Here is a 20,877-nt window from a genome sequence, read left to right as displayed (position 1 = left end):
TGAGACTACTAGTGAAAATATAAAATTATAACAATTTAAGTAAAAATATGAATTGACAAATTAACATGAATTTCAGAATGTTTTAATATTTGATTTGTATCTTAACTAGAAAAAAAAACATGTTCTCCAGAATCATTGAAGAATATTCTAAAGAGCATCTTTAGAAAATCTTACCATATGTACAAGAGATCACGTGAATTTTATTCAATTATCTACCAAGATATTTTACATTTTTATTTTTTTCTTAATATACCAAATTTTATTATTTTATATTTTATTAATATTTTATTATTTGAATAATAAAATATTGAAAGGGAATCTCCCTAAACTTACAAAGCTATAGATATGCCATAAAACTAAAATAAACAAAAATAAATAAATAACTGATTTGTATCTCAACTCGAAAAAAAAAAAAGTTCTCCAGAATCATTGAAGAATATTCTAAAGAGCATACATTTGTTCGGTGACCTCAAAATGCTTTGCTTGAGAGAAACTTGAAAAAGATATTTTACATTTTTATTTTTTTCTTAATATACCAAATTAATATTTTATTATTTGAATTATAAAATATTGAAAGGGAATCTTAAAATCTCCCTAAACTTACAAAGCTATAGATAAGCCATAAAACTAAAATAAACAAAAAAAAAAAAATAAATAACTGAACCACTAGAAATGGGGATTCTTTTTTTTATTGAGATTCATTCTTATATTCTCAATGCTTTACAACCATGAGCCAAGAATTCCTTAAGCCCTTGTTCTCTAGGTCTTTTTTTTAAATAACTTTGAAGTAAACATTACAAAATAGTTCAAGGTGACAGTGTTAGACATTTTACTTCATGTCAAGTGCATGTTTGTTAACATATTAACATATATGAAATTAGTGCATTAGTAACGACATAATGGACGGGCCTGATGCTGATCATCAACACATATACTGTACAGAAGTTCAGACCCTCCTGTAGTGTAGGTTCATATAATCTCTATATATTATCCAGAGTATGTTTTGTTTCCATAAATACTGTAACTCAACCACATCATTTGTACTCAACCACTCAAATTCTACAATTATTTCTTTCAGACTACATTTGCAGCTCTGGGGTCAAAGTTGCCCATAAAACTGATCTAGGACAAGGATGTTGTACAAAGGAAATGAATGAAATAAAAACTACTGGTTTTGGCCTTAACAAGAACTCCAAACATCATATTCGATCCATTGTCAGTTGTATTGAGCAACTTCCTGTAATAGTACAGGACAAATTGAGTGAATTTTCGCATTTAAAATGAGGAGGGAGGGAAAGAGGTGGCATTCTGGTCTACGGATCTAATAAATCATGGTCCTGGAAGTTGGCGGTTGGCTCGGATGGTTGGCCTGAGTTTGGGTTGAGGCCGTGGTAAAGCTCCTCTACAGTCCTGTGGGTCTTGCACATGTCCTCTGGGTAACGCGCCTGGAGCTCTTCATTAGCGATGTAGTGTGTGTCAGAAAACTCAGAGAAGTAGCGGCCGACCTCGGGGTGTGCGATCTCCAGCGGGGCAGAGTGAGGCTCCAGATTCTCTGCAAATGAAAAGAGAAAGTGAGGGTTTCTTAGATTTGATTTTGTTTTTTGGGCTGTACCAGGATAGGTTTTCATGCTTGAATGTTCAAAGACAATGGCAGCTCCTCTCTTCCAAGTGTGTCAGTAACGCTCTGTTTAGCTCCTGTTTCTATAAAGCCCCTTCTTCTGAAAAGGGCTCTGATTGGCCGGCTGGACCAGTGTGTAGTTATTGGTCAACCGCTTGTCCGATGACGTCACCCGTAGGTTTCTGAAGAGCATTTTTGAAGCCCAGAGTGGGCGGGGCCGGCCGTTGCCATCTTGGCAGCGCGTCACTCCCGGATAACCCAAAATGGCCAAAGAGGCAGGATTAGCTGAGGTGACGTGACGGCTAACAGACAGCAGACAAACAGCTAGTAGTGACAGCAGCATCAATCCACCTGTCACTCAAGTGGCCACGCCCTTAATTATGCAGAACTTTAAGGCTTAATATTATTTAAATGGATGAGTTATAATTTAAAAAAAAAAAAATCACAGAAAAAGTGGTTATACTGGGTAAAATTAGCTATATAGATCAACACTACTTTTTATACCAGGTTGCAAAAAAAAAATTCTGCTGTAAAGTTGGGCATATTAACATTGGGGCTCTATGGGGTTGACTCTCTTTTGGACACTGTCTCTAGTGGCCAGTTGATGAATTACAGTTTAAATCACTTCCGTGTTGGATTCAAGAGAGAGAGACCGGAAGGGTGCAGCTTGGTTTCAACACACTACTACCGCTACTCAACCAGGCGTCGGCCCCTTTTTCGCATTTGCCTTGGGCGGGAATTATTCAAAATCTTTTGTACCGGGTAGTTCTTGGAACTTCGTTACGGGAACTAACAACCAGGGTGGTTCCCTGAGAACTGAATGTTCCCCTAAGGCCATCTGGTTGCATTCGCACCGCCAGAAGGAACTCTGAAGTGACACAAGTCATTGTGACTTTTATTTTCACGGCGCTGAGTATGCCAGAGCACACATTCTCCATGTTCATTAGTTTACGATTTGTCTAACAGTCAAGTCTAATACGTTATTAGATAGAACTGTTACACAAAGAAAGTAGACAGTATATGAAAAAATATTAGCGTATGCCATGTGGTTGATGTCCAGTGTTGCTAGCTGAGCAGAAATACATAATCAAGTTTCTCTTGGTCCACTTGAAGTTGCGTTGGATTTTCTCCTTAGCGTAAAGGTTGAGAGGTCCATCTATCACTGTTTTCCATGTTTGTAGAGTTAGTTACTGGAGTAAACATAAAGGCTATAATCTGTGTGTACACGGCTTTTTAAAAATGACGGGTGCTGGTCTCTCGAGTGCGTTCGGCCAATCAGTGTACACTTACGTCACTGGTAGTTCCTATAGTGCTGGTTTAGACCCTACTCTGAAGTAGAAGCTAAATTAGTTCCTCCAAAAGGAACCTGACCCATTTGCCCCCAAAGAAATGATTCACTGCTGCTAATGAAATTGAGAGCAATTAGGATAAAGACCCAGTTTTCAGATACCAGTCTCCAAAAGTATATGCACAACCTATAAAAAAATAAAGAATCAAATAATTTCCATTGCTAAAATGATCCCACTGATCTTGACTCACGGAAAGTCTCACCTTGCGCAGCGTATCTACAGGTCCCATCCTGCACTAGGACGTTGTAAAATGGCTGATCAGCCCCCTTAGACAGTTGATGGACCCTCATGGTGTTAATCCACTCCTGACTCATGGTGCATTTAGGGTCCCATCCATAGATAACGCAGTTGTAGCCTGACCTGTGAGGACATTGGACAGTTTGAGAACATTCTTAACCAAATATTCCTAATATAAATTAGCCTCTTTTCACATTGTATTATTTGGCATCATACAAACACACAAGTATCACCTTGAGCACTGACGGCAGCTGCTTATCACACTAGCTAAGAAACACGTTACAAATGAACACTGTTTGCTGCTCTTTTTACTCCTGTCCTTTGTTTTTACTAGCTAAACTTGTGTGTTTCTGTTTCAGATGCATTGGAAGGGATTCACTTTTCACTGGAAAAGTAAGTTTTCCATTTATATTGAAAGAATCGAATTATTTGTGGAAGCAATCACTTCCACAAATTATGTCTTCTCTCATACAAAAAAAGCTATATATTTTTTTTACTGACCCCAAGCTTTTGAATGTAAAATATAAATGTAAAATTAAAAAAAAAAATTATAAAATAATTATAAAAAATAATTAAAATTCTAAGTCTTCTGCTCACCAAGGCTGCATTTATTTGATCAAATATACATTAAAACAGTAATATTGCGGAATATGATAGCAAATTAAAAGAACTGTTTACGCTTTTAGTGTCACATGATCCTTCAGAAATCATTCTAATTTGCTGATTTGGTGTGCAAGAAATATTTATTTTTATTATCAATGTTGAAAACACAACATTTTTTGCTCCTTAATATTTTTGTGGAAACCGTGATACACTATCATCCAAAAGTGTGGGTTAAGTAAGATTTAAAAAAAAGAAAATAAATTAATACTTTTATTCATAAAGGACACATTACACAAAAGTGACAGTAAAGATATTTATGATATTAATAGATATTAGATGTAACAAATAGATATTAATGGAACAAATTATTGATATTTGAAATAAATTCTGTTCAATGAACTTTCTATGAAAAAATTAATCATGGTTTCCACAAAAATATTAAGCAGCAAAAACTGTTTTCAACATTGATAATATTAAAAACCATTATTAATAATTGAGTACCAATAACAACTGATGATAACCAAGCAGCAAATCAGCATATTAGAATGATTTCTGAAGGATCATGTGACAACTGAAGACTGGAGTAATTCAGCTTTGCATCACAGGAATAAATTAAATTTTAAAATATATTCAAATAGAAAACAGTTAAATTTTATTAATATTTCACAATGTTACTGGTTTTACTGTATATTTTAAATCAAATAAAATGCAGCATCAGTGAACATAAGAACATTTTTTCAAAGAAAATCTTATTTCAAACTTTTGACTTGTAGTGCATAGGGAATATTTCACCCGAAACTAAAAAAAGAGGCAAAATATAAAACTTTGCAGTATTATATAGTATAGCCATGTTGGTTAGTTAAAAAGAGAACACTGTAGTTTTCAAGATAGAAGTTAATGTTGCTGTTCTAAAATTTCAGATTAAATGGAGTTTCAGGCTCCGTGTAGTTCATAAGCGTGCAGCTCACACAGACAGGAACCCACCTCTTATGTTTCATGACGAGGCCTACAGAGTACTGTACGTCCCTGTGCTCCGGCGCGCTGCGTCTCTTCACCTCCGGCTCTTCCGGATGTCTCTTATGCTGGATGTGCTCGAGCGTGTGCTGCACCAGATACCCGACCGCTCCGTGCTGGGACGGGTCCAGAGCCTGAATGTGCTGCAGAATATCCAACACCTGAGACAGAGACAATCACATCAAACAAACCTGATGATGAGTACTTTGTGGTTTAATCGCAATATTCACCATCACAAATTCCCAATGCAAGTGCAAAATATACATTCACTTTTAAGTTGTGTGTTAGGTACCGTGTGAAAAACATCTATTAGAAATGTAAAAGTGATGCTTAATATTCCCATGCTCAATATTCACTGTCCTTTTTTATTTTTGTGCAAATAGGCAATCTTTTTGGCAGATTGCACAGATAATATACCCTTAGTAAAATAGCATATTACTTTTGTTTACACACTTTGAGAATAGCATGTCACTATTTGCACTTAGTGTAACCAGGGGTGCTAATTAGTGCTATTTATACTTGGTACAAACAGTATCCACCTTCAAAACAGCAATTACCCTCTTTAAAGGGTTAGTTCACCCAAACATGAAACTTCTGTCATCAATTACTCACCCTCATGTAATTCCAAAACCATATACTTTCATTCATCTTTGAAACAAATGAAGATATTTTTAATGAAATCTCAGAGATTTTGTTCGCTCTATTGAAAGTCTATTCACTCTGTTCATAAAGAGATCATTAAATAAATCATATGAAACAAGGGGCTTAATCCAAGTCTTCTGAAGTGACCTAAACATTGTTGCAGACCAGGTGCACCTCATGACAATGGTGTTCCCTGATGGAAGTGATCAGGAATGGTTTGAGGAACATGATGAGGAGTTCAAGATGTTCCCCAGATTCCCCAGATCTCAATCCAATTGAGCATCTGTGGAATGTGCTGGACCAACAAGTTCGATCCACGGTGACTTCACCTCGAAACCTACAGGACTTGAAGGATCTGCTGCTAACGTTTTGGTGCCAGAAACCACAGGACAGCTTCAGGGGTCTTGTAGAGCCCAGACCTCGGAGGGTCGGCGCTGTTTTGACCAACAGCATATTATTAGGCAGGAGATCATAATGTTTTGGCTCATTGGTGTAAAGTGATTGTCTTTTAAAAAGACTTGGATTAAACTGCTGGATTCATATGGATTTATTTTACAATCTCTTTATAAATCTTTTGAACCGTCAGAGTTTTGGATGGATACACTTTCAATGGAGGGACAGAAATCTCTCGGATTTCATAAACCGTCTGGTGGCGGTCAAAAATGACAGATTTTGTTTAATTTCAATAACATGAATGTACTATATTTTAGTTCTAAATTGTTTTCTATTTAATATTTTGTATTTTTAGGGTATTTTATGGTACTATATTATATTTATACAGTAGTTATAATCCATTTATTCACTTATTAAGCATAGACCTGAAAATAACATTTCCAACTTAAACTTTCTTAAATGCTTTGGAGCACAGATTTAAGTTTGGTCTCTTTTTAAAGATGACATTTGGCAGATTATTGCTGAAGTGAAAAAAAGTTTTTAAAAGTGAGCTTAAAAAAAGTTATAAAAGGATTTTCCGTTTATTGTTATGAAAAATGCACAAAGATACTTCATAAATCTAGACAAGTTGTGTTCCAAACTTGAGGTTAATATCTCAAAAAAATTAGCTTTCGGCAAGATTTTGTTTGGCCACAATACCAAAAGTTCCCACTAATTAAAGGCACACTATGCAGTTTCGTTTTTTTCTCAAACAGCGACCCCTAGAGTCGCTGTGGAGTACTTGTATTTAACGTTACTGTCGTAAATACCACTCACGCAGAGCAGTCTCTGACTCTGCCATGATTCACGTCTGAAATGCGTGCTAGTGTCTTACATTGAGGCTGCTTCATATGTTGTTGATGTATGTGACGTCGTGCCGTAAGCAAGACATGATTCTCGCGAGATTTGTCGGGGCGCCACCTCTCAAACTTGGATTGCTGGTTTTGCCAGCGGCGTTTACCCCGTTTGCACCATTTACTCTTTTCAAATCATGTGCAATAATTTTTGCGTGTTCACATTGCAAGTGTTAAAACCTTTACTAAGTTTCATAACATTACGATGAAGTAAAAAAAAACAAAAAACAAAAAAAAACATTTTTGTGAGCACCAATATCTTCATTTGTGTTCTGAAGACGAACGAAAGGCTTATGGGTCTGGAATGACATGAGGGTGAGTAATTGATTTATTTTTGTGTTAACTAACCCTTTATCACTTAGTGTAAAGAGCCGCCACCTTTATATTTAAAGGCCTTTTTCATGGAATAACAATGGAGAGTTATAGGAAAGTATTGGAACAGAAAGAAGGAATGGGATTAGAAAATGATGAAGGAAGAATTCAAACCAGTATCCTTATGCATATGTGCCGGAGAGATTTTATCTTTTACAATTCTATATTAAAGGGATGGTTTGGAGTAAAATCAACCTAGGGTCCTTTGCACCATGACCTCGAGCCAAACACCCCCCAGAAGCTTTTTTCCCTTGGTCGAACATTATTAAAGTTAGAGCTTATTTAGAGATATCAGCCGAATGGCTTAGTGGAGGCGCTAATGGATCATATGATGTATCTCGTAAATTTAAATAAAATTAACTAAATTAAATAAACTCCTGATGTACTTACAAACTTTCCAATGCCTCGTTTTATGAGTACAGAACCTATTTGTACTACTGTAGACATTTGGACCATTCCGGGCATTATTAGTGGGGTAATTTAAGAGATACATCATAGGATCCATTAGCGCCTGCACTAAGCCATTCGGCTGATATCTCTAAATAAGCTCGAACTTTAATAATGTTCGACCAAGGGAAAAAAGGCTTCTGGGGGGGTGTTTGACTCGAGGTCATGGTGCAAAGGACCCTAGGGTTGATTTTACTCCGAACCATCCCTTTAAGCATTGGTTTTCTACTGTGAATTGTGGAGTGTTACTGACATTCAAGTCTCATCTGTGAGACTGAACTCACTTTCTCAGGCCAGATGCCCAGATGGAAGTAGAGGCGGGCCTGCAGCAGAAGATACTGCACGTTATCAGGGTTAATAGTGAGATAGAGATCCAGAGAGTCCCGCAGGAGCTGATATGATTTCTCATTCCCTTCCCTAGACGAAAAGCAAAAGCAAGCACATTTTGTAACAAACATGGGTCTGACTAATTCACAAGTTTAGCTGACAGCCAAGAAAACTAATTTCATTTACATAAAACAGTCTAAACTGCAGAATCCCCTGACTGGTTTACTAATGAGTACACATGCAGCATGAAATAAGTTTCTGACAATAAGAATATAAAAGAACTGTTCATGACGCATAAAAGCACAAGTACAGTAATGAAAGCATGAGGGCACGTTTACACAACAACGAAGTACTAAAAACACTTTTTCTGTCGTGTTTTTCGTGCACAGACAACAACATTGTCAAAACAATCTCCATTTACACTAATTGGAAAAAAACGACTAAAAACGCTGTATTCTGCTGCCAGGCCAGTAGTTGGCAATATAATTTTGTAAAGAAACGCCACGTGCCTATAGACTGAACACTTAATACGCATGCGCATGACATTACCGTTAGCACAAATTCACGTTTTTGTAGTTTACACCGAGACAATAACAGTAGTGGTCGACCGATATATCGGCCTTAGCCGATATTTGCCCTTTTTAAAATATCGGGACTTTTATTTTGGATTTTTTATTTTTATATTGGAAGCGGGACTTTTATTTTGATGGGTCGCGCTGAGAACACCAGCACCTGAGAAGAGAACGGCAGCGCCTGATCACACAGCGTTCACTCACATTCTCCGTCTTCATTAGTTTACGATCTCTGTCAGTCTAGTACTTTGTTAGACAGAACTGGTAAACAAAGAAAGTAAATGGTATGTGAAAAAGTAAAGCGTTTGCTTTTATATTATTTGTTACAGAAAAGGCAAACAATAAGGCTAAAATAATTACCATCAACATTAAGCAAATGCAAATTTATTAAAAAAAAAATAAAAATATCAGCTTTATATTGGCCATCTGCCACCCTGCTCTCTAAGATATGATATTGGCCATCAAAAAAACAATATTGGTCGACCACTAAATAACAGTATCTTTTTTAAAAGTTTGCATCTTCAGGCCCCCAAAACGATGTTATCAGCTAAATGACCAACCAAAACGCATGCAAAGGTTTCCGTTTTTAGTTGAAAACGGTGTGGTGTAAAAACGGCCCCTGAGTCTCACCCTCTCTTGCCAATGTTAAGCAGGTTTCCCACCATCCTCAGCAGCAGCTCGCTGGTGCTTATAGCGCTGTAGTAATCTGCTGTCACCTGGTGTCGGATCAGATACTCACACTCTTTAGCAGCCAGCTGCTTTCCATTTCCAAACGCGTCAATGTATACATAGTCGTAGATGTCACCACTCCTGCAAAACACATCATTAGTCAACTTATGTTGTCGTTTAACTTTTAAGCATATCTGGATTTAAGCAATGAACTGAATGGTGTTTGCTATGCGATTTCATTTTGACAGATTGCAATAGGTGGAAAGTGGAAAACACCCACCTGCTTTGATTTTGGCACCAGCGGAGCAGGAAATGGTTGGGGAAGTTGACAGGCTCCAGAGGAACTCCTAACTTCCTAGCCAGAGTCATGTAGAGCACAGAGAGGCTGATGGGAATGCCTGTACGACGGACCAGCACCTGACCACAAAGGGGCCAACACTGTGAGAAATAAACTACATTTCTGTCTACACTTACACTTACAATACAATGCTTTAATGTAAACATGATGTTTTTACTTTCAGCACAATTAGATGGAAGGTAACATTATGTTCCTTTAGTGTTTTGTCGATTACAGGTATTTGTTTTACCTTGGAAGTGTTTTTTGTTTGTTTTTTTGCTGCGAATGAGTGTTTATCACCCCAACATACTGTACTCTTCAAAAGTTTGGGGTCAGTAGATTTAAAAAGAAAAAAAGAAATTAATACTTTTATTTAGCAAGATTGCATTAGATTAATCACAGGTGACAGTTAAGACTTTTATAAAGTAGTTTTAATAATATTTCAAATAAACACTGTTCTTTTGATATTTATATTTATCAAACAATCCAGATATTTTTATTAGTTTAAATAAATGTAAAATTAAATAACATATTCAAATATATTGTAATAATACTGTATTGTTACTGTACTGTTGGTGAGCAGAAGAGACTTCTTTTAAACGAACATAAAAAAATCGTACCCACTGCAAACTTTTAAACAGTTTCTTAGTTTAAATACAATAACATGTCGGCACAAAGATGTTGTCAGGATAATGACATAATAAATTGGCAACAGTACCTGCTCTGTTGCATCACTCAAATTCTGTTCTGCTATATTGTCTGGAGATAATAAGTACAGGTTTTTTAATTTGCTAGCAGAATTATGATAATTTTTACAGAATAAACCTCAGAGTGGACAAATTTTTTGCTGATAAACATAAACACCTCCTAGAACTCACACATACTATAACAACTCATAAAATATGCTTGCAGCCTTTTGTATTCTTTGAATAAATTATAAGTTTATATCATTTATATAACTACATTATATATATATATATATATATATATACACACAGTATATATATATATATATATATATATATATATATATATATATATATATAGTATATAGTGTATATATATATATATATATATATATATATATATAGTATATAGTGTATATATATATATATTTAGTATATATATTTAGTATATATATATATATATATATATATATATATATATATATATATATATATATATATATATACAGTGTGTGCAGAATTATTAGGCACGTTGATTTTCTGATCATATTTTATTTCCAGGAACATTTTGCCAATTCCAAACCATATTAAACTTAATAACTACTATTAATTTTCTATTTAATCATGTATAAGTGATATATAATTGTTCATGAAGGCTGGAAATGAAAAATGTCTTATTTTCAGGTGTGCAGAATTATTAGGCAAGTTTTCTATTATAGATAAAATAAGCCAAAAAAGAGATTTAACAAAGACTGAAAAGTCAAAAAATATTAAATCCCCATGAGAAGAATGCAATACTAATGCAATACTAGAGATTGCAGTTAAAGCATGACCATTGGACAGTGAAATGCTCATTGGGTCAGCAGGGTCAGACAAAAACAGGTGGAGAAGAAAAAACACATGTTAACTGCAAAAGAATGAAGAATTAAGGTGAAGAATTAAGTGTGAAACCATCGGGAACCCTTTAGTCTCCAGCACCACCATTTTCCAGAACTGCAACCTACCTGGAGTCTCCAGAAGAGCAAAGTGTCAGGGTCTCAGAGACTTGGGTTAGGCAAAGAATCCTAAAAAATGACCCCCTCTTAATAAGAATCACAAGCTGAAGAGTAGTAAAATACATGAAGACTGTTTTTCTATAGGCTTTATAGACAGACAGATTGAGAGTGACTCTTGAAGGACCAGCACCACATCCTCTTCTACCACTGTTTGAAGAATTCATCTTCCAGAATACATTTTAATACGTTTTGGGAGTTAATTTTTAGTCCATCTCTGCAAAACGGACTTCAGGGTAGGAGATGGACTAAAAATAAACTCACAAAACGTATTAAAATGTATTCTGGAAGATGAATTCTTCAAACAGTGGTAGAAGAGGATGTGGTGCTGGTCCTTCAAGAGTCACTCTCAATCTGTCTGTCTATAAAGCCTATAGAAAAACAGTCTTCATGTATTTTACTACTCTTCAGCTTGTGATTCTTATTAAGAGGGGGTCATTTTTTAGGATTCTTTGCCTAACCCAAGTCTCTGAGACCCTGACACTTTGCTCTTCTGGAGACTCCAGGTAGGTTGCAGTTCTGGAAAACGGTGGTGCTGGAGACTAAAGGGTTCCCGATGGTTTCACACTTAATTCTTCACCTTAATTCTTCATTCTTTTGCAGTTAACATGTGTTTTTTCTTCTCCACCTGTTTTTGTCTGACCCTGCTGACCCAATGAGCATTTCACTGTCCAATGGTCATGCTTTAACTGCAATCTCTAGTATTGCATTAGTATTGCATTCTTCTCATGGGGATTTAATATTTTTTGACTTTTCAGTCTTTGTTAAATCTCTTTTTTGGCTTATTTTATCTATAATAGAAAACTTGCCTAATAATTCTGCACACCTGAAAATAAGACATTTTTCATTTCCAGCCTTCATGAACAATTATATATCACTTATACATGATTAAATAGAAAATTAATAGTAGTTATTAAGTTTAATATGGTTTGGAATTGGCAAAATGTTCCTGGAAATAAAATATGATCAGAAAATCAACGTGCCTAATAATTCTGCACACACTGTACATATATACAATTATGAATGAAATAGTCAAGTAATGTTACAAAATGTTAAAAAATTTAATGTTAAAAAAGAAATATATATAGGATATTACTACGTAAATTTACATGTTATTCAAAGTTATTTGTTTATGTAATGCACATTGTATACGTGCATACGTGTATGCTTGTAAAGTATTTTGAAAACGAGTATGATATCCATGTGACTCCAGTACCTGATGTATGTATGAGTTCAGCGGATTGTAGTAGTCCCGCTCATTGCCCTTGTACTGTAGCTGGTCATATAGAACAGCGTTCAGAGCGCATATGACTTGCCTTTGACACTCCAAGTCTTCCAGAACGAAGCAGTCACCTGAAGACAGATATAGGACGCTACAGCTTTAAGATCAACAATGCTATTGTGGTTTCCCAGTGCAGTCCAAAGTAAATTAAAAAATGTTGAAAATTAAGCTAAGAGACACACAAGACATTTATGTCATCGACATCGAGCCGAAAGCTTTTATCAGACGACAGGGAGAACATAAGCCCGGCTACACAGGTCTGACTAATAGACCTCCTGAGAACAGTAAATTGAATTTTCCGGATCTCTCTTTGCGGACTGACCTTGACTGGCTCGTAGAATTGGGTGTGTGGCGTTTTTTACTCGCAGATGCTTCTTCACCTTGTCAGTGATTTCTTCTATCTGTGCAGAAACGCTCTCAAGGGTAAAATCAGTCAGAGGGTTGCAATACTGGTCGACCAAAACAGCACCTGGAATTAAACAAACGGACATGTGTTGTTTTGACACAAATCTTTGATTTAAACTATAATTCCATGTTCAACCTCAATCATCCATAATAATGAAGTGAGTAAACTTTGGTGAGATAGGGTCATCCAAAATTACATTGTGAATACTATGCTGTGTATGACTTTGGTAAGCCTGTATACGAAACAATAATTTTACAAAGCCTACTATGTGGCTGCACATTTAATTTTATTTGAGCTATGAATATTATCTATGATAACCATTATAGTATGACAGATATTTTTTGATTAACCTGGCCTTTATGTGGCCTCATCCCTGGTCTTATAAAGCATAGTAGCATTTTCAGATATTACCTTTCATGCAGTGTGTAATATACCATTTTGTGAATGTAAAGGTCTGCAAAGTTTCATAGATCAAAGTGTACAGTAAAAGGAGTTATTGTCTCGCAAAAGAAAGAACCGATTCTGAATTGCCTGAAACGAGTTGTCAGCAATTCCAGTTTTACTTCCTTCCTGCACAAACCTGTGTAGGTTTGTAGCAAATTTGCATAATATCAGCCTATGTTCTTCATTGGCTATTCAAGAACAACGTCATTTTGACTCGCCCTCAAACACTGAAGTTGTAGCTGAGGCCTGGAAGGGTTTGGTTTGTGTTGTCAACATGTCGAGAAGACGTTGTTTTCTGCGCTGCCAAAGCAAATACACTAATATGAGTATGAGGTTTGAATTGATACAGTAAAACTGACGCCATCGTTACTGTTGGTATCAGTGTGTGTATCAAGTGCTGACGAAGCTCCCGGAGTGGAACTTCAGATATGCTAATGGCCATTTTGTTTCTGACACATACTGTAAACAGTAGACCAATAACAACAGACAAGGCCATCTGACCAATCAGAGCAGAGTAGCTTACGGAAAGGAGGGGCTTAGAGAGACTGATTCCTTAACCGAATCATTACAGACACTGTGAGAAATGAGGTGATGTTGCAATGTATATTATGTGAAAATTAAAGTATTTTTTGACACTTTGGCACTTCATTTTCCATTAATAAGAAATAAAACATTACTTTCTGTTAGTCTTTTTGTGAGCTTACCTTCCAGGGCGGATTGCTGTTCTGGTAGTCGCTCAAAGAAAACCTTCAAATTCCTCAAAATGTTCTGCTGCCGGAGGAAGTACAGGATTTTCTTTGCATAGTACTTAAGTGTCAAACTTTTCCTGAAGGCATCATAGGAAAAGAGGACATTCATAAATTCAGTTAAACCATTTAGTGTTTAGAAAAAAATATATAAATATCATAAGCGTGAGCTCATCTCTAACCTTTTCTCTGAGTTCAAAATACCAAGCAGCTCATCCTCACAGAAGTGTTCTGGGGCACCAAGAGACTCGATTTCTGCAAAGCTGTCTCCAAGAACCTGACCAACGCAAGGCTGAGTTACAGAAATAATAGATTAAATCCAACTTACCTTACAAATATACCTGTCCAAAGCATTGCGTAATTGTCATGCCATAAATATTATGATATTTTCGGCACATTGTGACAGCTTTGTAAGTCAGTCTCTTGTAGAGTCACTTACAACTTCTGTGAAGAACCTCTTGGAAATAGACTCTACTGTTCTTCTTATCTGTTGACCAACCATGTCACGGCTCTTGAATTCCTTTAGCCAATCGTACGACTCATTATGCCGATAAAATCTCTGCAGCCTGGGCCACCTAAAACATTAATGATACATCTGTAATGTTTGACCCCATAATATATATATATATATATATATATATATATATATATATATATATATATATATATATATAAAGAATGCAAGGTTTTACAAATATATTAAACCTATTCCTTAAATGTGGCTAGGATAATGTTGTGTGTCATATTCTAAAGCATATTTTTTGTGCGCTTATATATCACATAGACTACAAAGAAATTATTGTTAATTGTGGCAGAGGGTGCAATTCAATTTCATGCTAAATGTAATTTGCATGTATCTGCCAAAACATTAACTATAGTATACACTAAAACACACTAGTTACTAGTTACTGTTATATAACACCTATAAATTTAATAAACTTAAAACTATAGGTCTACTTCAAGACGTTTTTTTTTTTTCATGTAGGCCTATATGTTAATTTATTATTAGCAGAATGTCATGCATTTATGTGTTTAATGTCGCTAAACGTTGTAAACAATCATACGTGCATTTCGTTATTTCAACGTATAGGAGGTGAGTCCGTAATAGTTACATATTACATGTTATGCATCTCTCTGCATGTGCACACAGGACCGAATTTGGTGCATCAGCAGAATGAGAACACGACCTGACAGCTCTCAAGTCACGCATTGAATGCACACCTTAAACCACCTATCAGGGATCAAACACATTTCTTATGGTTTGAAAACTCGAGGTTGATAAAGCTTTAGAAATGTGTTTAATTTATGCCACCTGAGTTTGTACTGATGCGCCCAGACCTTTCCTCTGCCATGGCACACGTCATGCAGCCTCTTGCACGTGCAGGAAACGTTGCTAATGTCGATATGGTTTAGAACGGGAAAGCACAATATATGCTCTAATAATTCGGCTGGTAAATCGGTTAACTGCTTAGCGAAACTCTCTGAAATATCCGTATTTGTCCCTAAAACTCGAGCTCCCGTGTATGGCGTCGCCATCTTTTCTGTTTACTCCGATGACCTCATCGAAGCCCCGCCCAGTTGTCAACGAAAGCACGCCCCTTTCTGGTGCAAAGGGCTGAACTTTGAGAATATCGTGAAAAAAGCCGAATATACCCATTTATATTTGAATGAAACACGTAAATTTTACATTTACTATAAATATTAATTTATAATTTAATATAGTGTATGTAAATAAAAATACAATTCAGGCATACATTAGTAAAGGACATCAGATTTAAAGTAGTTAACCGATCTATTTTATTTTTATTTTATTTTATTTATTTTCCATTCATTTGAATTTAACATTTAAAATAAAAACTGAACATGCATCTAGATACTTAGTAGCATATATTATATTTACATTCATAATTTGATTTAAATAATTAATACTAATGACATATTTATAAATAACAATTAAAAAGTAATACATTTATATATTAGTAAACAATCTGAAGGTGATTGATTAATAATCGTTTTGTGTTACGAATTTACTTTAAATGTACAATACAATATTCTTAGCATTTACAGCATGTCCAAATAATATCTTAGTTTTACTTTTTGGAAATAAATGACTGGAAGTGCTTTAATTATTTAATAATTGGGGTATTGTGCAATGTATTATATCCTGACAAAAAAGAAGAAAAAAAAAGGCTTTTAACTAGCTCAATGAAGCGCACTTTTGCGCATGTCCTTCCTCCTCGTGCACGCGCACGCGAAGTTTCAGCTGCAGTTTTGGCCCGAAAGAGTCAAACCAGCAGCGGTGTTTGTGTGTCAGGTGTTTAAACGGGCGTGAATCACACACACACACCGCAGGAATTCAGCTGTGTTTACGGCTCGACAGGTGAGTTAGCAATCGGTTTACGAGCTGTCAGTCCAATTCCGTCTAAAACACTCATAACAAAACAAAACAATGAGGCATGAAACCGTAGATTAGCATAAACAAGCGTTTATGAGTACGTCAAATGTTGTGAAGTATTGTAAAAGTTAGTATTTTGCTACACGAATGTATAGTTAAGTGTTATATAATAGGTTAATGTTTGTTCTCAGTTATCTGTCATATCATATCACGCTTGTTATAGTAGTTTTAAATTAGCTTATTTTGTCTATTGTTATCGCACATGCAGTATATTACTAGTGAATAAGTTATTCATCAGTAAACTTATGCTATTCTCTTTTCCTTTTATCTTCTTGCAGGTTTAATGGCGCTTTAGAGGAAGTAAAAGGGATAGTATGTGCCCAGCTGCTAGTAAACAGTTAATGCAGGTGGTTTGTCAACATCCTGCCTTTAGACATGCACTTTAATCACATTTATTGTTACATTTGCCAGTAATGTTAGGTTGAAGCTTTTATCAAGAGGTCAACCCTTAATGTGTTTCATCATAAGCTATGCTTCAGATATAGTTAGTCAACAGGTTTATGTTGTTTCTGAAGAGGTGGAAAGTTAAGCAGCTATTATGGCAAGTGTCCTTAAATCAAAAATGGGACTCAATTCCATCTGGAGGAAACAAGCCAAAAACTTCAGCGTCACAATTGTTACAATGGATGCTGACTTGGTGTTTAGCTGCGAGGTAAGTGGCTCGGAGCATTTTGCATGAATGTGATGTTTGTATAAATGCATTGTTTTTATGTGGTGGTGAAGCACCTTGAATTATGACGGAATGAAGTTTAAGCTGTCTATGTAGGAGTGCATATCACATTCATGCTATATTATGGTTGTAAATCTATTGTAGCCTACAACCAAACCTGTGCTGTCAGAGATCAATGCTTCTCATCAGCAACCAGAGGGCATGTAAGCATAGTTTAGGGAAGACACCAGGCTGTCGACATTTTAACGTCCCGGCTCACTGTTGTGCCCTTGAGCAAGTCACTCAACCTGACCTGTTTATCCAGCGGAGCTGCATCAGGACATTCCTGTCTGCTTTTTGCTTGAATGGAGAAACGGTTCAGTGGCCTTAATAGCTCTTCCCAAAACGGAAATTCTGTCATTTACTCCCCTCATGTCATTCCAATCCTGTATTAATTTCTTTTTTTCTGTGGCTACACGAGAACGTACAAGCTAGAGCTTGCGTACAGCAAACGTGGGATGATGATTTATATCACCAAGCTATTGAAAAAGCACCATAAAAGTAAATCACCTTTTGAAAATAACTTGAGGCTTCAAGTAATTGAATCATTCATTCAAGAGATTCGTTCAAAAAAGGCTGATTCATCCTAGGCTGCGTTTAATTCCACTTTTAAACATACACTCGTGAACTTCCATAGGTGAAGTGCAGGTCTAGCATAAACCTATAAAATCCATACCTTTAATACAGTGTACAAGTCAGGTTTTATATCATTGACGTGAAACGCAATTAGTTCTTGACAAAACTTGAACAATTTAGCTGTAAATGAGATATGAGTACTTTGAGGTGAAGATTATCCATGTACAACAACTTAAATTTGTTTGTTTTTCTTCACACAAAGTTGCACACGTAATATAGACCATTTTTAGTGTCCTTTTTGGAGCTTGGCTGTATAAAACACCATTCACTTTGCTTGTGTTTAAAACAGAAGCTTGAACATTCTGCCAAGCATCTCCTTTTGTGTTTGTGAAAATAATATTTCTTTAAAAATAGTCTCAAAAACTTTTCAAAAAACATTCATGACAGCTTGAATGAAAAAACTAAAACTAAACAAACATACAAATCTACAAAGCAAGCAGCATCATGTATCGCGGTAATCCTCATTTCCACATATAAAGGTGTTTTCTACAAACTGTGAATCCGGTGGGAGTTCTGCAGGCATATAGAGGGTTTCTCTGTGGAGCTGCACTTCATTTGCACATAGCATCCACTGAGTTTCTTGCAGGAAGATGCCCTATTTTTACACACAACATCACAAGAGAGTGTTTTTGAATTAAGGGAAAACAGATGGTGGTAAGAGAACAGCGTGACAGACGGGTACCACGAGTTAATGTCCCATGAGGCACGATGGTCCCACTCTACAAGGCCCTGTGCCTGTGTTTGCCCGTCTCTCACTCTTTTTTGATCTTTCACACTCATTAACAGTATTTCCCTTGGTGGCAGTGAGGTTCTGAGGGATCATGCTGCTGTTGTCGTATACCGATAAGGGGGCATATATGTACTATAAAGTGGCTTTAGACACAAAACTAAATGTATGGTTGGAATTAAGTGAGCAAGATGTAGCTGTTCTTGTTGACGTATTCATTAGACACTTTTTTTTTTTTTGTCATATTGATAGATAAATATTACAGGTTCAAGCTCATACTATCGATTACCACAAACAGTAATAGTATTTTATCTTAATTATTTTGAACAAAAATTGTATTTGGGTGAAATTGTCTAACGCTTTTAGCAGTAGAAATACTGTTTCATGCAGATTAACACATATTTGTTACAGATGTCATTCATGTGAGTGGAATTTGCTCCGTGTAAACAATTTTATAGGATTGTTTGGTGGTTTTGTGACCGCTTTTGCTAAATCATGAAGTTGAATATTGGATTTAACTTTAAAATTTAGAATGTTTAAGCCTTGCTATACTTTCAAAAACTGTTAAAACATTCAGCTTAATATACTTCCATTATAAGTGCAATACTGAACATGTATTTTTATAAACTTAGGGGTGAATTTAAATTATTTTCTGTGGTAATAATAAGCATTTAGAGCAAATTCAGAGCTTAAGTAGTACTATTTAACCCAGAATATTCATTTTAAAGGTCAAAATCTGATTAAGATTCTATTTTGGTGCATCTTTGTATTTCATAAACAACACCACTTGGTGGCAGCATGGATTTAGAAAACAAAATCCATTTCTCTTATAGTCTTTTGCTTTTTCTCTCTCCTCACAGACATTGAGATTTTATTGCTTATCATTCATAGCTGATAATAGCCCAGCACTGAAGTCAATTACAGGTTTTGCTAAACCACAAAATGTTTTTTTTTAACCTTTGTGTATATAGTAATGGATATTATTTCACAGTGACAGAAAAAGGTCCCCAAACAGTTAGGAATGAAATCCTGAAACTAGAGGAAAAACCATAAAGTCAGGTTTATTTTATTTTTTAGCTTTTCTTAGCATGCTATTTAAAGTGAAAACGAAGTGTCAGATTCCACACAGATTGTCACCTGAAAGGCATTTCAAATATTTTCATCATGGGTTTCAGTTTAAGCATTGTCATGCAACTTATTAGAAGTACAGACTGCCTACATATTTTCTATTCGAAATTCAAAACACTTCATCTGCATTTTTATTTGTGCTGTAGGCCAATGTTTATTTGAATCCATCTCTGTGTGATACAGGACTGGTATTACGTGTGCTGATGTCATCTAATCTTGTGCCGTATAACAAGAAAGACAGTCTTGGGTGTAGTTCAGTCAGTGAAATCTGATTTGAGGGTAATAGCGTGGGGCTCAATATTAGATAAAGACAGAATTTGACTTTGAGGTTTCTGCTTTTGTTCTTTCTTGTGCTGTTACTCTGTCAAGTTTTCAGTACTTTTTTCACCCTAAAAAGCCACATAACTTCTCTGCTGAATATTTAGGGCCGTGAGTGAACCCCCTCAGTTCTCCGTGAATGCTTGCACCAGCTGACGGTCGTCCTTGAAGGCAGCCCGTCAGCTTCCTAGAGGAGAAGCCTCAGCATATTTAATTGCTTGGACTCTGGATGGCAGCATATTGTCATATGTTCTCATACATAAACATTAGGCAAGATGAAACCGCACTTTGAAAAGCACCTGTCCCTGTTATGCTAATGCAGTTTGCAGCGTTGATGATGTTTGCAAGACTGTGGAGGTTGTCAGTACTTATAACAGCAAGTTTCTGTCCTCTGTCATAACTCTAATCATTCAAGGTGGCAAAAGTGGCAAGTGTATTGTTCTCAAGACACTAACATCTAGCTCAGCTGCGTCCAGATGATGCTGAATCCCACTAATGACAAGGCTAATCGAGCACAGATGCTTACACAAGAGAATTATTCTCACAAGATGAGTTTTTGAATTGTTATTCTGCTAATATGCTCCTGCAGATTGCATTCTGATATCCGAAGTTATTAAATGGACAGCTATTTCCAATGTCAGTTTCTTTTCTCTGTCCAATCCATCTAACCAATAAAATGAATGACAAACATGCAGCTGCCTTGTGCAGGTTTTTTTCTCTTTTTTTGGCCTCCTGACAGTAGTCCTGATAAAAGATGAACTGATATGTCCGAAAACGAGTGAATGCGCTTGCTGACAGCAGAGACTTTGTAATGA

General features: G+C 35.9%; 2 protein-coding genes across 8 annotated transcripts in view; one reads left to right on the top strand and one right to left on the bottom strand.

Moving 5' to 3' along the window:
• Nucleotides 1-671: 671 nt before the first annotated feature.
• On the bottom strand, nucleotides 672-15,688 carry fbxo21 (F-box protein 21). 5 transcript variants are annotated; one of them, XM_081367248.1, is made up of 12 exons: nucleotides 15,402-15,688; nucleotides 14,529-14,664; nucleotides 14,272-14,381; nucleotides 14,048-14,169; nucleotides 12,816-12,962; nucleotides 12,428-12,564; nucleotides 9,417-9,553; nucleotides 9,098-9,277; nucleotides 7,853-7,985; nucleotides 4,792-4,982; nucleotides 3,170-3,327; nucleotides 672-1,552 (listed from the first exon to the last, which is right to left on the bottom strand). In XM_081367248.1, exons 1-12 carry the CDS (start codon nucleotides 15,623-15,625, stop codon nucleotides 1,314-1,316), a joined length of 1,914 nt encoding a protein of 637 aa, XP_081223374.1. In that variant the 5' UTR covers nucleotides 15,626-15,688; the 3' UTR covers nucleotides 672-1,313. The 5 variants fall into 5 exon arrangements, with proteins under 5 accessions (XP_081223374.1, XP_081223372.1, XP_081223375.1 ...); XM_081367246.1 differs by having other exon boundaries at nucleotides 9,417-9,574; nucleotides 15,402-15,687; XM_081367249.1 differs by having other exon boundaries at nucleotides 14,272-14,366; nucleotides 15,402-15,664.
• Nucleotides 15,689-16,288: 600 nt separating this feature from the next.
• The window catches only part of nf2a (NF2, moesin-ezrin-radixin like (MERLIN) tumor suppressor a), a 35,068-nt gene continuing 30,479 nt past the window's right edge, over nucleotides 16,289-20,877 (top strand). For 2 of the 3 annotated variants that reach the window (XM_081364626.1, XM_081364625.1), the window contains exons 1-2: nucleotides 16,289-16,469; nucleotides 16,823-17,196. In XM_081364626.1, the coding sequence (XP_081220752.1) occupies nucleotides 17,083-17,196 (114 nt within the window). In that variant the 5' untranslated portion in view covers nucleotides 16,289-16,469; nucleotides 16,823-17,082. The remainder of the gene's footprint in view (nucleotides 16,470-16,822; nucleotides 17,197-20,877) is intronic. The other variant, XM_081364627.1, reaches the window with a different exon arrangement.

Source organism: Scardinius erythrophthalmus (genome assembly GCF_964197995.2).
Source record: "Scardinius erythrophthalmus genome assembly, chromosome: 5".
Taxonomy (NCBI): Eukaryota; Metazoa; Chordata; class Actinopteri; order Cypriniformes; family Leuciscidae; genus Scardinius; species Scardinius erythrophthalmus.
The sequence above is the reverse complement of the archived record's forward strand: the minus strand, read 5'-3'. Positions and strand labels throughout refer to the sequence as shown.

What these genes read in the sequence shown, in the direction of transcription:
- fbxo21 (XM_081367246.1), bottom strand. Translation starts at nt 15,625, where the DNA reads ATGGCGACGCCATACACGGGAGCTCGAGTTTTAGGGACAAATACGGAT. An exon ending in TGGGCATCTGGCCTGAGAAA is followed by an intron (nt 4,983 to 7,852) that starts GTGAGTTCAGTC and finishes TCTCTGTCTCAG; the next exon opens with GTGTTGGATATTCTGCAGCA. An exon ending in CTCGTCATGAAACATAAGAG is followed by an intron (nt 3,328 to 4,791) that starts GTGGGTTCCTGT and finishes ATGTCCTCACAG; the next exon opens with GTCAGGCTACAACTGCGTTA.